The following is an 18279-nucleotide window of genomic DNA, read 5'->3' as shown; positions in this document are numbered from 1 at the left end:
CTGTACCCAATCTCCCCTATTGTTTATTATTAAAAATATGAATAATCTATAAAATCAAAACTATTAATTATCAGTATTGAAAATCACTCACTGAACAAAAATGCTGATATTTTAAATTGTTAAACTGAAGAAATTAAAACAAAAATTTGTTTTTTTAATTTATTTGGCCTCTTATAGCAAAAAATATTTCAACAATTATTAAAATGTGATTTGAAGATATCTAAGAAAAACTATATATTTTTCTCTTCTGAACTTGCACCTTGCATTGTTATAGTCTCTCTCATAATTCCGCATTTTAATATTTTAAATTCACCAAGCATTAATTCATCCTTTTTCATCTCACTCGAAATTAGTTATTTCGCTCGGAATATCTAATTCAGAATCCATGATAGTTATTTATAAGTTTTCATCCTGCTTTTCCTATTCCCAGAAAAGTTTTCCTACCTCCTCTTCATTTATCCATGAATAAGTCATTAACTACGTCGAGTTTTTACTCCGAACTTTAGCGCGAAATTTTCAAATAAGATTTTAGTGCATTTATTTTTCTTATTTCGAATGAAACGATAAACCAGTGATGGCAGTAAAGCGAAATAATAATTTATAATCGATAAATTGAGAAAATTTCTAAACAAACTTATATTTCAATGATTTTAGATGGAAATATAGGTAAAATAGTTCGTAGGACAAACTTGCATTAGACGTTTTGATTTACTAGATGAATAATTTTTCTAGTGTGAAAATATCACTGCAATTTAAATGATTAATGAAAGATAATGAAATATTAATTTTGGAAAATGAAATGCGAAACAAGCTGTAACTATTTTCTCAAAAATATAATAATTGAACTAGCTTCACTATTGTAGGTTTTTGATTTACCTACCATGTACAGTAATTTTTTTTTTACTTTTATGGGTAAAATGTAAAAATAAGAAAATACGAGATGGTCTAATTTTATTGCCAAAAATAACGTAAATAGAATAGTTGATTTCTCTATTTTATTCAATAACCTATAAAAAAATGCAATAAATTGCTTTATAGTATAATTTCTAATGTGTACTCATTTCTGTTAAAAATAAATTTAAAAATAATGATTCAATTCAATAAAAATAAATATAATGTATTAAAATTATCAATTTTAAGCTATTTTGAAGTAAAATTTTTCCGATGTTTATAAATTTGTTACTACGAAGAGTATAAAGAATACTCTATTCTATAAGATAATAAAGTAGAGTATTAATAGAGAAGGTAAATATGAAAAGCTCTTGTACTGTTTTGAAAAATGCAAAATAAAAGTAATAATTTTAGATTAAATATTATTAATAGTAAATTGAGTTTGTATGTTAATATTTATATCAGCGTTCATAATGTGAACTTTCATACAAAAATTAAAAAAAAAATGGTGTGATCACTTAAAAAAATTACAGTTTTTGAGAGATTTAAGCATACGATTTGCTGATTCAAAAAACTTACTGCTTGTTTTGGCAAAATAATTGCTTTTGGGGAAAAACATTCAAATTATTTTTTTCCAAAAAGGGGGGGGGGGAAATTTTTAAAAAAAATCTGTACAATAAAATTATTAATTAACTAGTTGTGTATGGCATCATGCCTTAAGACATATTCTGGAACTTCCCGTACCAAAAATTATTATTTTTTTCAGCACGTCTCCTTATCAATACGAATCGAATGTTTTTTGAATTATTCAAATCGGTTGATTGGTGTTCCCGAAATCGTCGACGAAAATTTGTATCCGCACACACATACACGCACGCATACACACACACATACACACACATACATCCATTTTTCTAAGGAATGCCAAATATTCAGAAACCTTTGAAACGTAAAGATATATAAAAATTTTCATTTTCGATTTTTTGCGATTACTATAACTTGCCCTACGGGAAGTTAATAAATTGTTATAAATACTGTAACTTTTATATGTTTAACGATATAAGTAAATGAACACAACTGAATCAATCCAGTTTAAAATGAAGGAAAATGTGTAATATTTATAAGAATTTTATAAACTGAATTGCAAAGTTAAAATTATTTATAAAAGTATATAAGTGAGCTTTAGAACTTTAACCATAATTAAAATTAAAATCTGAATTATTTTCGATATACAAAAAAAATTTTAAAACAAACAATTTTTTAATATTTTTTTCCAGCAATTATTTTGTCAAAACAAGCAGAAAGTGTTTTGAATCATTCAAATCGGATGCTTAGTTCTCTCAAAAACTGTCATTTTTTGCACATTTAGACAACGGCTGGACCTGCCTTTGCCAAAAACTAATCACCACTTCTAATCATTACAAATTGAATGTTTTTTGGATCATTCAAATCGGATACTTCGTTCTCTCAAAAACTCGATTTGTATTTTCTGCACTCTTTGCCCCGTATCTCCGTAACGGATGGACCTGCCTTCGCCAAAAACTAATCAGCACATCTTCCTATCATTAGGGATCGAATGTTTTTTGAACCATTCAAATCGGTGGACGAGAAAATGCGGACATACAAAACACACACACACACACATCCACTTGTTATGAGGTATGGCAAAATGTTCAGAAACCTCTGAAACGTGAAGATATGCAAAAATTTCGAAAATTCGATTTTCGGCCCAATACTATAACTACTCTACGGGAAGTATTTCCCATCATAAATTCAATAATTGTATCCTCAACTACAATTATTCCATGGTACTTCTTACAATATGTATCTTTATATATTTAAATTACAGCAATGACTACTCCAAAAACTTTTCACCAAAGGTCCTTTATCTTAGCCCATTTCGATATGGATCCCCTTACCCCAAGTGTGAAATACTATGCAATACAATGTACTACTAAGAAGAGTCGTTCGTCTAGAAGATAAAACATTTTCCGGTGTAGATCAAACAGTACGCTATTGAAATTCCATGCAAAAGTTAATCCCATGGAACGGAATAAACACAGCGACACTGAGTACAAGGAACAAGGAATAAGTTTCGTTCCTATATAACATCAAGACGTGAAGATTAGTCAGGAATTCCGACAAGTTTAATTAAATATTTTCCACCTTTCTTGGGAGCGAGGCACGAAAACATTATGGACGGGTTCACGGGTCTAACTCGGCGACTAACTCTTTATTAATGAAATAATTGTGGTATATTAGATGTTTTAAGGAAGAAATAATTATTAATTTAATAACAATAAAGTGCTAAGTCTGGGATAAAATTGAAATTTTATGCTACGGGTCCATGATCGTATGAGTTGGTAGTCACTGTTAAAAAGATATGTGATTGCTGTGCGATCAAGCGTCTTACTCTAAATCTACTTCTAAATAGCACAAGTGTAATTTTTTTTTCATGGTTGCAACTTTCTGTTGTCACTTTGATAACACATGAGTGAAGTTTAACCAGAGCTAATGTTTTGATATTTGCGCATTTTGGATGTTAGGTTTTATGTGTAATTGCAATGTGTATTAGCAAAAACATAGCTTCTGATAGTTAGGGACTTAGTCCAGTCATTATAGTAAGTTCACCTCGGAATTCGAGATACCCAGCTGTAAGTCTGTAAATACTTGTATATTAACACCCTAAAAGTTTTCTCAAAACCTACATATGGTAGGATGTAATTGCCATTGTTTTAGGGTGTCAATATGCAAGTATTTACAGACTTACAGCTGGGTATCTCGAATTACGAGATTCTTACCTAATTCATACGGTTATAGATCTATAAAAGATCATTTCTATTTTACCCGAGAATTAGCCCCTAAACCTATAAGGACTTAGATAAAGTTCTGGACAGGGACTACCAACTCATTCTTCCAATACATTCAAATATGCAAAAAATCTCAGACAATTCAAGAATTTTCAAATAATCCAAACGATTAGGAAAAAATTCCAGTCGTACAAAATCGGCATCACAGTGCTAATTAAATAATTTAAATACCATTTTAAGGCTTCAAATAAGTTCATTACACCAATTTTGACAAAATGCCATGACTAGACTGACTGACTTGAACAAGATAAAAGTATTGAACTATGAAGTTGAGTGGAAGTTGAAGGATGTTAAATATCTTGGAGTAACCTTCGACCGTAGACTCAGCTTCACAAAATACATTAATATTAACATTAGACAGACGTACGGGATGTTAAATCTACTGAGACCTCTCTTGAACCATAACAGCCCGCTGAGCGTGAAGAACAAGCGGACACTAATCAGACCTATAATGACATATGCTACTCCAGCATGGAACGCGACTAAGACCAACTTATAGAAACTACATACAGTACAAAATAGGACACTACGACTAGCACTTAACAAAATAAGAGACTAACTGACTAGATATTACTACTCTACAAAATACATACATGAACAGACTGACGTACCGACAATACTCAACCATATAAAGAAACTCACTAAAAATTTTACCAGAAATAAGGGGATCACCATAATACCAACATTACGGGTCTCGGCCAATTCACTAAAGACATAGCTTGTTATGGCAAATATGCCATGCCAAACTACTTCCTGATCGATCCCTAGCAGTAAATGATACTTGGCTCGTCACTTTGATGTTTCCTTCAGAGCGAATAAATCCCTCGTATACTTTTTGTTTTTGTGAAATTATTCATTATTAGAAATATTGTTGGAATTTTTTTTGGGAAATCTTTCTTTTCTCCATTTTTGTCACAATTATGACATAATTTTTATATTCTAAATACTTATTATTGTTTTCAGAAAATAGTTAAGATGGATACAACAATACCTATATGGGTAAAACGAAGATCTAAAAGTGTTATATATCGAAATATACGTTTTTCGAATTGAAAAAAAAAATGATATCTTGTTCGTTCGTATGTTTTGTGACTAGTACTGTATTATCCTCCGAGTGTTATATAATTATTCAAAATTAAATTCAAACAGTGTTCCTTATTGTGTTTGGAGTCAATTCCTTCCTCAACATTCCAATTCCGTGTGAGCTGAACGTTTCAGACTTCGAGCAACTATCTGAATGAGCCGCCTTCACAAGCAAGGTAAGCTCACTTTTTTCTTAATATACTGTTCTGTAATAACATGATTGTACGTGTTTTTTAATAAAAATATAAATTTATTGCTCAATGTTAATTAAATATTCAAAGTCCAAAATCTTTGCATGAACACGGAAGCACGCCATTCCGGGAATTTGTCACGTCCAATACGTAATATATTGAGTCAAAATTATCATTGTAAACTAGTGAGTCTTAAGAAAGGGTCTAGTCTAGTAATGTCTTATGAGAGTAGTCTTATAATATCTTACGTGAAGATTATGTCTGTCGGAGTTGTAATAAGAAGAAATAAATAAAGTGTATAATACTACAAGTGAATTTTATATTGGATCAGAAGCCAGAAGTCTATCTCTTTCAGCTAATGTCTTTCTGAAAGGGCTCACTATTCCAAAGAGACCTATTTATCAAACCAGTAACTCAAACTTACTTCTACTGCTCGACTCGAAGCACCAGGAAAGGGTAGGACGGACTTATTACCCAATTGGATAAAGCATCTACTTTAGTTACCATTGGTGTGGATTGTGGATCTACCAACATTGGACCCCAACCTATACCTAGACCTACTACCAACTACGTATTTCATTTCAATACTCAAATTTCAAATCCTCGGAATAAACTACATAAAACTATTCCAAAGGAGTCTAACCAATTCCCTTAACAATAGTTTCCATTTTCTACCATAAATCAATTACCACTTACCGTTAGTACACGTTGGGCCGTGTCAGCGCAGTGCACTCCGCTGGAACTGGCACTCCCCGTAGAACCGTAGTTCAGCTGGTAACTGGACGACAGGATCTTCTTGTGCGCGCTCGCATGAGCCCGATACGCGGATACCGACAACTTCATCGCAATAACAAATATTTACTAATCGATGATAACAAATAAGCAATAGTATCGATAATTATCGGATCGATTGTTGTATGACCGATCACGGCACTGACACTGACGGAATGGGAAATGTTTGATGACTGGTCGGTGACGGTTTGCGGATGATGCACGGCGGGCGACGCACGAGCACGCGGACGCGCGGTCGAACCTAGGGAAGAAGAAATAGATCATTATAATAAATACACTTATGGATTTAAATGAAAATCAGCTTATTAAATTTTATTAAAAGTTCAATTAAACCTAAATAAAAATACATTCTGTACGTATGTATGTGGACCAGAGGCATGAACTTTAAGAAAGACCGACTTCAACTATCTGGATAGTTTTGAAATGTAGTGCTGAAGGCGAATGGAAAAAATGAAGTGGGCAGATAAGGTAACAAATGAAGAAGTCCTGAGAAGAGTGGGAAAAGAAAGAAATGTACTGAGCACGATCCTGAAAAGAAATGGAAATTTGATCGAACCAACTCTGCAAAAAGAGTGAATTCTACATGACGTCGTCGAAAGTAAAATAGAAGGATGAAAGGATTGGGAAGGAGAAAAAGGTAGATGGTTGATGGCTTACGCGAGGAGAGAAAATACAGGGTACCGAATCACATGACCAGAAAGCATGGAAGCAAGATTGAAAAGGAAAATGTATACTGAAAAAGTGAATAGTTGTAATAAAAAGGTAATGCGAATAACAAACAAGGAAGGGAAACGGAATCATTTATTTGTGGTGCTCTCATACCATGGACCTGCTTTCGGGTAGAGTACTTGTTATCAATATAAAGATACTCTAGAGTCATTGTTATGAGACCAACCCAGATCAAAATATTCAATTTCGATCACATAATGAAAGTTTTTAATTCCCTAACTATTTTTACATGATAATTTTAGAATATTTTGTGAAGGAGAAGTCTGTCCCTCCCTTATCAAGTTTTTTTTCTGAACATTAGACTTGAATTATCAACAAATATTAATATTTTTGATATTAAGAGGCCTGAATTTCATGCGACTTTTGAATTGGTTGAAAAAAAATAGTTGTAAAAAAGACAAACAATATTTCAGCTTAGTTTTTTACCAGTTATTAATTCCTGTTTTAAGAATGAAAATTATGAAAATTAAACATATTCGTAAAGTTCTAATTCTAGAAGATTGTGGAGATCTCGAAAAATTGGCATCTGACTATAGCCACGATTTTAGTCCTTCAATAAATTTGGAGAAAAGTATATGTATGTATGTATATTTATATTATATGTATTTTATATGTATTTTTAATCTAGAATAATTCCACAATCGTATAAACTATAGATAATATAAAATAATTTTCATTTTCGCAAAATACCGGCTGTCTGAAAAATACGTAGTTAATACTGAAGAAAAGTCTATGAGGAGGCCTCTGGAAAAATATCAAGTAAATCAGTTTAGTAGGAGTTGAGAAATCGTGGGTATCGCATCGAAACAGTTTCGACAAAAACGCGTTTAAAGTTTTGCAGAGGATTATCGTAAACATCTAAAAAAAATTAAATTTTGAAAAATCCTCTTATAACCATATACTTGATTTTAGTCAAACTTTGAAAATATATGAAAGAATAAAATTGAATTATTAAACTTCAAGATCAGAATACTCCCAATTAGTCTAATTTGTATAGGAATGAAAAAAGTGCAATTTTTTTCCAAAAAAAAGTTTTGGCAAACCCCCCACCAAAAACATTCATGCATTAGAGAACCTTATCTCATGCTTTTGTATATTTTATTCTGAAATGTAAACTTATTCATTTCAAGTATAAGTAGAAAACATCGGTAAAAAATTATCCATACATACATACTTACTACATACACACACACATACTTCCATTTTTTTCTAAGGTATGCCAAAATGTTTAGAAACCTTCAGAGCGTAAGGATAAGCATAAATTTTCATTTTCAATTTTTTTAACAATTACAACATCTTAACCAAATGGTATTTCTATTTTAACAAATAATTTTATTATTTAAAAAGTATACCCTTTTTTCGAATGTGTTCGTGGATAAATGCCTAATATATCCCGCCGAACAATCAGTGGTTAGTTAATGTCGTCAACTGCCAACTGATATGTAGTTTTCATTGGCCGCAAGCCTAAATTGCATAATTTGAATGGCAATTACTTCAAATGGACAATGTCAACTATTATAGAGCTAATTTCAGTAATGTGAACCTATAAAGCCAAACTAGCATTTGAGATCAAATACAAAATTGTATTATGATTTGCATATAAATCATTAGGCAGTAAATTTTATGAGCGTAGTTCTGCATATGATAATAAATAAGTACCTATTTAAGGTTTTATGTAATAGCGTTTAGTTTGAACGCAAACGCTTAATTTGTTCACTCTTTGTGTTAGATAAGAAACCCATTTTTTCGAAACAAAATATGAAAAGCATTTTTTTTTCTAAATTTACAGAAATTCACAAAATGAATAAACGAATTTTATCATTTGCACAATAAAATTTTCTTAAATTATAAAAATTGCATCAAGCATATCAACAGTAAGATATAAGTAAGTTGGAAAAAGATAAAATGATCTAGATCTGATTAAAAATTCGATAAAAAATATATTACTTGCTTATTATGAGAGCATAATTAATTTTGTGTTTATATATTTAAACACTATTAACGTTTTAACAAAGAGCAGAGGGGGCGTCCATTGATCACGTCCATTAATGATTTTTAAACCCCCCTCACCTTTTGTGATACGTTGTGATATTTGAAATTAGCCTCCCACTCCCCCAACAAACAACAAGTGTGCTTTTAGTTACGTAAAAATTTTCGATTTTTTTTTTCAAAATTCAGGTTAAAAATAAATACGTGATATTTTACTAGACCCCTTCCTTCCCCATGAAATATTTCGTAATTTTTTGTCAAATCCATCCCCCCTTCCCCTAAAAGCCTCACGTGGTTAATGGACGCCCCCAAAATTGTAAGAAAAATGATGATAATATGACAATTACTGTTAATTAGAAGATGAATTTTGAACCTTACTTTATATATTTAATTTTGCTTTGAATAACAATAATTTGATGATTTATAATAAAATTTTACTGATATTGTAACATGCAACTAATTTTGAATAAATTTTTACAATTATTTGATTATTTTGGAACAGTTTTCTATTCTATTATAACAATTATTATTATTATTAACATTTCTCTTAACTATTGTTTTGTTTTTTATATAATTTTTATAATTATTATTTCTATTTATTTTTTTTTTTATTATTATTATAGTTAGTTTTTTTTCTCCTTTACTTTACATTATATATTTGTTTAGATTATGTTCTCACTGTAGCTCATAGAATTAGTTACTTTATTCTGAGTGTTACATACAAATTTAATAATAATAATAAAAAAGATTATTTGGGCAATAAAAACTGTACTGTACAAGTTCATTCTTCAACTTACAGTTAATTCTAGATGGAAACCCAGTGATGGACTAATGTCTTTCGGAAGATAATAAATGTGTTTCTAGCATTTAAGAATTATAATCTCGAGTGTAAATGACATCACTGCTGCCCGATATCAAGCTGACCAAGAAGGGAATCTAACTAGAAACCAACGATTCTAGTCTATGTTCTTACCACGTGGCCAATCTCTAAGAAGTTAGAGTGACTTTATGATGATCTTGATCTTTTTTTAAAATGTAATGTGGTGTCATGTTCTCTAATAGTGGTATAGTGACGTTATAGGGGAGACTGGGTACGGTTGTGCCACTTTTTTTTTATCAACCCTAATTGGTATGGCTGGTAAATAACTACTGATGTTCAACTCGCAGCAAAATAACCAAAAAATTCAAACTTATTGCAATGATGGAAACTTGTTCGAATAAACATACTTCATATTTCTCCCATTGGACCCTTGTCAAAATCATTACAGTTTAGCTGTTAAGGCGACTGTCACTACCGTATCCTGGCACCACCGTACCCAGCATCCCCTAACCATAATATTTATTATAGAGTTACATTACTTTTACAGATTTTTCCTATATCTGCAAATCTCTTCCTATTTGTATATTTCAAAAATAAATTATTTAGAGATATTAACACGATTATTTCGTTTCGAAAATATGAATATTCCATGTAACACGTGCGTGATTGACAGAAACAAAATATGGGTAATAGAATTGAATTCTAAAAATAAAATAATCCAATATAAACTTATAAAAGGATTTACGCTCAACAATGGCCTACAATCAAACGGGTTCAATTTTTGATCTACCGGCATTCTGTGTCGCGTTGTTAATCTTTTTTATTCAAACAGGACGATACATCAAAATAAATATTTACCAGAGAAGCTTTGCTCTATATTTTGTTCACGTTGTAATCATTTATATAATAAAAGAACTAGAGTGATGGCCGCATGTGATTTTCAATTTTCAGTATATTTTAGTTTATTTTTTAAAACCGAGAAAAACAACTAGTGGCATTGTGCCTTAAGGCAAATTGCTGAAACTTCCCGTAATTAAACATTGGAGGAATAAAAATAATCAATTATCAATGAAATTCATTTAATAAATAATTACAATTGTTTTAAATATTCTCAAATAGATTATTTATTATAAATACTGTAAATGTGTAAGAGCGCATTGAATTAGGCGACGAACAACAAAATTATTCATTTTTTTTACTTTGATTTATTTGATAATTTTGAAATTTTTTAAAAGTTGAAAATTTTTTGGAATGTCTGGAAAAAAAATCGATTTTTTTTATTTTCTGAGAATTTGGAAATTTGAATATAACCGATAATATAAGATTTTGATAATATAAAAAAAAATTCGAAAAATTCTAAAATGTTTGTAGGAAATCGATGTTTTTTGAAAATTATGAAAAATTTGGAATTCGAATTTTTGAAACTTTGAATTTTATTTGAAAATTTTGAAAACTACGAATTTTTCTGTACCTCGATATAGTTAATTCTACATTGAACCACGTTTTTTCGAAGTGAAACTTCTTTAGGCGCGACTAGAGTGTAAATCCATACAAATGCAACGGAAGTCCGTTACGGCCGAACTGTTCGCTCTCGATGAGATCATTTCTATACGGGTCGATTGTGATTAGTCGTCGCGTATATGAATAGAGATCTGTCGTTGTATGCGTAACGGCTTCAACGTTGGATGCGTACCGATATCAACAAGGAAATCGGCATAGATAAATAAACATTTTAAAGTTACCTCGTAGTACAAATTTTGATAATAAAAAATGCCTGAATAGAAGAATATTTTACCCTGTTCCTTAAAAATAATAAAACAAATTAAACATTTGTGCCGTGTACTAAACGTAAGTTTATTGATTAGAAATTATTTCTATATCAATCGTAGTTTCTATAAATCTTGGAAGTTATTAAAATATTTTTTAGGCAAGACAGATATAAGAGCTGTTCAAAGAATGAGATTATATAGCCAGCGAAAAAGTAAAAAAATACAAGCAGTCAATGAATGTATGTTAATTTTAATTACGTTGAGTTCTTCAAACACAATTACATGATGAGTGAAGTTTCGAAAACAATATTTGTTTAGGCGTTGTTTAACATAATCCACTGTACGGACGAATATTATAGAAGTTATTAATCAGCAATTACTTCATTTCTCTAATGAAGGTTCATTTCTAAATGCTAATTACAAAAACCGATCATGTCATATTTGAAGTATGACTTTAATTACATTACTGTTTTTAAATATTATACATATTTTTAATACTATTATAAATATATAATTTATAATTTATCATCAAATAAATGTATATAAAGGTTGACACTAATAAAGGTGTGCATTACGAGTGTTACCATATTACTAATAAATAGTGATGTGCCGACTCGAAAAATTCCCGATTCGAATGATTCGAATCAGAAAAAAACCTGATTCGAATCATGATTCGAATCAACTCGAATCAAGTATATATATGGACAAAAAAAATCATGAATGTATTAATTTAGTAAAAGTGATCCAAATTTATAATCAAAATTGTCAGTTTAACCAATATAACCGACAAAGTAGAAATTGTAATCATAAATTACTATCAAAAAGTATATTTTGAAAATTATTAAAAATGATATAATTTTGAAGACGGCTGAAACATGTCTTCAAATTAATTTACCATAATAGATTACCAAACAATTGTGCATAACTAAAGTATATAAAATAATATTTGGAATCATGGGTCGATTGTTTATTTTACTATGTAATCAGTAAAGGATCGCATCTAAACTGAGAGCTGAAAGTTAATTTCATTATTGTGAATTTGCCATTACTTACATAATTAGAAGTTAACATATTATTTACTGACTTTCTGGTGTTTAGTAATTGTTTCAAAAGAGAATTATATTGAAAGATTCCCGAAACTCGTTTCATAATTTCGAGTGGTTTATTCTGATAACATTTAAGATCTAAAACACTTAATTATTATCAAAATTGGGTATTGATATTTCACGAACAATATCGCTCTCAGCTCTCCGTAAAATAAATAAACACGCAAGAACGACGACGCATTGTATCGCCCATACGGTTAACTCATATCGCTCAAACGGCTTGAAGTCGGGATGATTCGAATCAGAATTCGGAATAACTCATAACGCCGCTTGATTCGGTTTGAGTCATATGAAGTCGGATGATATAGTTAGTCGATGAATGCGGTTAAAGTCATATAAAGACGTTTGGAGTCAGCCGATACATTTAAGCATATTAAAGTCGGGTGGCTCGCATGATTTAATTCATAATTTATTTTTTATATTTATGATATTTATTTTTTATATTATTATAATATTGAATTAAATTAAAACATTTTTTTTATATTTATATTTATGAAAAATTTTATATTTATGAAAAAATTGTGTTAATACATATTTTATCACAGTAAATATTTCGCGGCTTGATACGAGTTGATTCGAATCAAGTAAAATCTGATTCGAATCAAGTCGTTAAAGGCTTGATTCGAATGATTCGAATCACTTGATTCGACTTGGCACATCACTACTAATAAACAATATTCAAAACTGTTATATGATGTATTTATTTTTACTTAAATGCCATCTTGTACAGTAGCAAATAAGTTTTACTTTAATCGCGTGTGAACCTTACGCGCACTCTTTTTTTATAAATTATTTTTTAATTATTGATCCCCATTTGACCCCCATTTTTGACTTTAGATTCGCGTTCAATGTTAAAAACTACATTGACAAATTTATGCTGCACACCCAATACAGACAACTTTTCTTTGTAGACCTGTTTTATTATATAAATCACACTTGTTGTGTTTTTAATATAAATTTATTTTGTTTATCTTATATTATTTGTGTCCTTCAACTCCCTATCTATTATCCCATCATTTAGAAGTCCGTAGGGCCGTTGTTTCATGATCGATTGTGCCGTGTGCTCAACGAGGCGGCTAATTGAAAGCTGCCGGTATTTTCCGTACTGATTATAGGCGACCTGGTCCATTGGCAAATTCACATCGCCGGTTTTCAAATGACAGATAAAAACAATTTAACTAATGCATATTCATATTAATATTGATATAGTTGTCAATTGTTAAAAAAGCAGAATGAAAAAAATAAAGCACATCGATAGTGCAATTATAGAATATTTTTATGGTTGGACGTGCAGAGTGCTTATAGTGTGCTGTTAGCCTCAATTAAAACATCATGTGCAAGTAATTTACTAAATGTTTATATAATTTATTTTTTTTAAATATTCGAGTATTTATAACATAATATTGTGACTTAATTCATTAGATTCAAGTTAAATAGTATACTAGTTCTCCGTCATTTGCTAATATAAGAAATATTTTTACATAAACCATTCATCAAATAAAAAACATGAAAGAAAAAAAAACATCGATTGAAAAAGCGAGCAAAGCTCTTAGAAATACGAGGATTTCTTCAAAAGAAAAATCGTACATCTATCGTATCTCGTACTTTTGAGATTAAGACTGTTTTTACATTTGCATTTGGCATTCAAATCATCTTATATAATGTGATACGATAAAATAAAAGTTAAAAAAAAGTACGAATATACATCGATCTAATTTTCTGATTTCATTAAGGAATATTTTATAAAATTTTAACATCGAGATGGTAAGTACTTCTGAACAAATTCAAAAATTATGTAATAAAATTATGTGAGGACAGGTAGAATTAGTATATATATTGTAAAAGAAAAAGAGAAGTTTATATATTGTAAGATAATATATTATTTATGGCCCAGAAATAGATTTGGTCGGATATAAAGTTTTAACAAATTCTCTGATTTTATTGTTACGGAAACTCACATATTTTAACTACAACTTAATTAAATTTTGGAATTTCATAAAATTTTCACAAAAAAGCTGCTGAAAATATCAAGGACATTTGTTTAAATCATATAAGTAAATTTTGAACATTGTGAACCTTGTTACAGAATATACAGAAATATTAGCAAATATTGTTCTTATTATTAAGAATCTCTATTAAATCTAATATCTTGATGTTCATATGTCTAACCATCATTTTTGAAAGACAATTAGCATTATTTATTTGAAAAAAATTTCTGGATTTCCAAAACGGCTAGATCTGCCTTCTCAAAAATGTAATCTTATCCGCAATCCGTCAATTCAAGTGAAATGTTTTTTTTTTTTTTGAATCATTCAAATCGGACGCTCCTCTTCGATATTTTTGCACTTTTCGCTTTGTATCTACAAAATAGCTGGACCTGCCTTCGCCAAAAATTAGTGAGCACGTCTTCCAGACAATAGGAATCGAGTGCTTTTTGAATCAAACAAATCGGTCAAACCGTACTCACGAAATTGTTGACAAAAATTTGTATCTGCACATACTACATACTATACACGCATATCCACCTATATACATTTATTCTAAGGTATGCCTGAATGTTCTGGGAGTCTCGAAACGTAAAGATATGGAAAATTATAAATAAAAAAAACATTTACTTCAATACAATATGTATCTAATATGTAGTATTAGAATTACCTAATAATTGATAACAGAGAAAAACAACTATTGGGTTTTCAAATAAAGCTAGGTGGTCGTAAATACATCAAAAGATATACAGGTAAAAGAGCAGCGAAAAGAATTATAATGATAACAAAAATTTATTCAATGTTTCCATCTTTCTGATCTTTCTGATCTGATCTTTAATTTGAATCCTCTGCAATGGGCATTACTGCCATCAGGTTCGTGATCTGAGGGCAGTACTACTCCAACTCACTTCAGGAAATAATAGTATGAGAGACTTCTCATTGCCATTTCACACCGTAGTGCTCTAAGTTGACATTTTTATTTAGAAACATTAATTTAATATATATTTATTTATTTAATATATATTTTAAGAGAAAATGACTGAATCCCATGTATTGAAAAAATTCTCACGTAAATCAAAGATCATATCTTGAAATGGTTTGGTGGTTGAGTAGTTGAAGTCGGAGTTCTGTCGTCAAGTAGACCTTCTGAAGTAACTTCCAACCATTGATTTTTTGGCCAAGCGGTATTATAAGTAATGTACTAGGAATATTTCTTCGGTGACCAGGAGTTCCTTACTACAGGTATAAGCTAAAATACTTTTGCATGCCCTTTGTATTAAACAGCACTAACCTCGAATTACTAGTATTATTAACTTCAAAGATATATGCTATGCGTACTAACGCCTACAGCAACTTTAATTCACTCATTAAATTCTCAGCCTTATATACTTGTTGAAAATGGACACTAGACACCTTACGATGGCGCATTAACAATTTTTACTGATGTTAATTGATACTTAATTGACTAATTAATTCAAAGAACATATTTTGATTGATTGTTGTAGATGATGATTGACTCTTTATAGTTCAATCAACATTTTAATTCTTTATTCCAAAATGATATTTTTTCCTTCAGTAGGTACTTCAATTTCAACATCATACAGAACTATCAATGATATCAAACAGAAGACACTGTTAATGTAGTTTTATATCCTCTTCTAAATTGTGTCTAATAGCACTCCATCCCCCTCAACTCTACATTACATTCACCAGTCCATTCGGGTGTAATCATTAATACATCCCCAAACTAACATTTGTAAACGTGCCGAATGGGTTTACGTAAACAAATATCGAGAGTAACAATAAACGTGATATATCACCTTTAGTAATTAGTAGTCTTATTTGACATCGCATTAATCTAACACAATAAACATAAATGAAGATTAAACAAACATAACGTTTCAGCTAACTCCGCATAATGTAGCAGATGAAATCCGTTCCCCAAATCATTATAACTTGAGCATATAATTACAGCGTTCTTAATCTACGCCGTAAGCGATGCCGCCATTCGCGCTACCTGCGGAGGAGGCAGCAATTTCGTACTTAATTTTACCTGCACGAACTGCGACAGTTAATTGAAAATAACCGCCGCTTGCGGGGCATCACGGCACATGGTGGAAAAGAACATGGAATTTGGGAGCACGAACTAAACGTATGTTTATATATGATCCCATCGAGAGGTAGAATGGATCTTAGATGAAGTGGATATATGTGGATATATATGACACACTTTGTATGAGGTATAGTATATATTTGTAACTCCTGAAGCAAAAGTTTATGCCTTCGCCACAAGATCCTATTTGCCGATTTTATGCCAAACCGTTTCTTTTATTAATAATAGTAATAATAATAATAATAATAAATAGTCTGCCCGAAGGCATGGTGAAGGTGATTCACCAGGTCTATTCATTGATCACAAATCAATGATTACCCTTACCATCCCTTGTTTATTATTCCAATTTACCATTTAGTTACCATTAATCACTTTTTTATTCATTGTTATGCATTTTTCTCCACAAACTTCTGCTTCTATGCTTCTTGATCCTGTGGTTCAGCTTTCAGTTCTCTGTTTTTTCTCTTCTCGCGTAAGCCATCAACCATCTGCATTCTTCTTCTTCCCAATCTCTTCCACTTCTATTTTACCTTCAATGACGTCGTGTAGAAAGCTTTTTGCAGAATAGATTCGATACGGTTTCTTTTTCTTTTCAGGATCGTGCACAGTACATTAAAAAATAGATAAAAAAAATCGAAATTTAGGGATAAGTAGGGATTACAATACCGGGATTCCGTGATGTCGAATACCGGGATTTCGGACGAATTTTGCCCGGTATTCAATGCCGGTATTGATATAAAAATACTGGTATTTCGGTATTACCAGTATTATGTTAAAAACCGAATTACGCAATCGATAAGTGGCGGTGTCAGCAGGGCAAAGCGATTTTTTATATGTTTCGATATAAAAGGGTCCATTTATAAAAATTATAATGCGTCCACGAGCATCGTCTTCACATCAAAATTGTTATCAATGATTTTTAAACATAATATACAATCGACGCGACATAATTCTTTATATTGTATATCTTCCTATAAATCAATCACATTTACTTATTATTTTAATGTGACAAACATTCACTATGTCAAATCATTGAGTGATAAATAGTTTGATAATCAATGATAAGATTGGTCTCGGTGGTGGATGACCTCTTCTTATGCATACGTTGCAGATTTATGGAAATCGTTCTTATCTAATTATGATTTGATTATAACCTTAATACACTATTCCAAGTACCAATTCATATTGAGTAATAATGCATTATATAACTATTGTGCAGACGAGTGTAGAATGAGAAAGCTTTTTCAGCGGTTTTCCTATTTATACTAACATGTTTTCCTCGCTTGAAGATAAAACAATTAATTGTTTATATTTTTAATAGCATATTTGAATTAAATATAAGTTATTAATTTAATTTTTTGTTTCCTTAAATATGCAATTCCATACGAGCCTATTATATGTAAAATGTAACATAGAAGTTAATATATTTTTTTTTACTTGCAACTTTTTTTTGTATCTATCTACTCCTATTCCCCATGCAATAAAATAAAAAATATGTACTCATTTCAAAACAATATTTATTGGATTTCATATATTATTTGTTGATGCCAATTTAACAATTGCGGTACATAAAAATATAGCTAGTAAATTTTTTATTGACAATACCGGCATTAATACCGGAGTTCCGGTATTATGAATTTAAAAAAAACGATACTAGTATTTAGATTTTAGTACAGTATCGGAAGCCCTAGGGATAAGCGTAGTTCATACCAAACACAAGTGTACAAGAAAAACTTTGTGAACAATTCATGAAAATCGGTCAAGTTGAGAAATCGTGGGTGTCGTATAGAGAAGATAGTTTCGAGAAAAAGGCGTTTAAACTTTCCCGGAGGAAGGGAACAAAGCAAAGAGAAAACACCAAAAATAAATAAAATTAAAAAAACGTCTGTACACATTCTGGAATAGTTAAACTTTGAAAATATGCAAGAAAAAACAAAATCG

The 18279-nt window shown here is 30.5% G+C and overlaps 1 protein-coding gene across 1 annotated transcript in view; it reads right to left on the bottom strand.

Moving 5' to 3' along the window:
* Nucleotides 1-5961, bottom strand: part of LOC113377681 — a gene marked incomplete at its 3' end in the record, with an annotated part of 318390 nt that extends 312429 nt beyond the window's left edge. Inside the window, 1 exon segment of the mRNA XM_026618076.1 lies at nt 5732-5961. Within this exon segment, the coding sequence (XP_026473861.1) occupies nt 5732-5878 (147 nt within the window).
* Nucleotides 5962-18279: the final 12318 nt, after the last annotated feature.

Source organism: Ctenocephalides felis, unplaced genomic scaffold (genome assembly GCF_003426905.1).
Source record: "Ctenocephalides felis isolate EL2017-DRISC unplaced genomic scaffold, ASM342690v1 CF-g0.4_SCAFFOLD_01886, whole genome shotgun sequence".
Lineage (NCBI taxonomy): Eukaryota > Metazoa > Arthropoda > Insecta > Siphonaptera > Pulicidae > Ctenocephalides > Ctenocephalides felis.
Note: the sequence above shows the minus strand (reverse complement) of the source record. Positions and strands in the feature narration are given on the sequence as shown.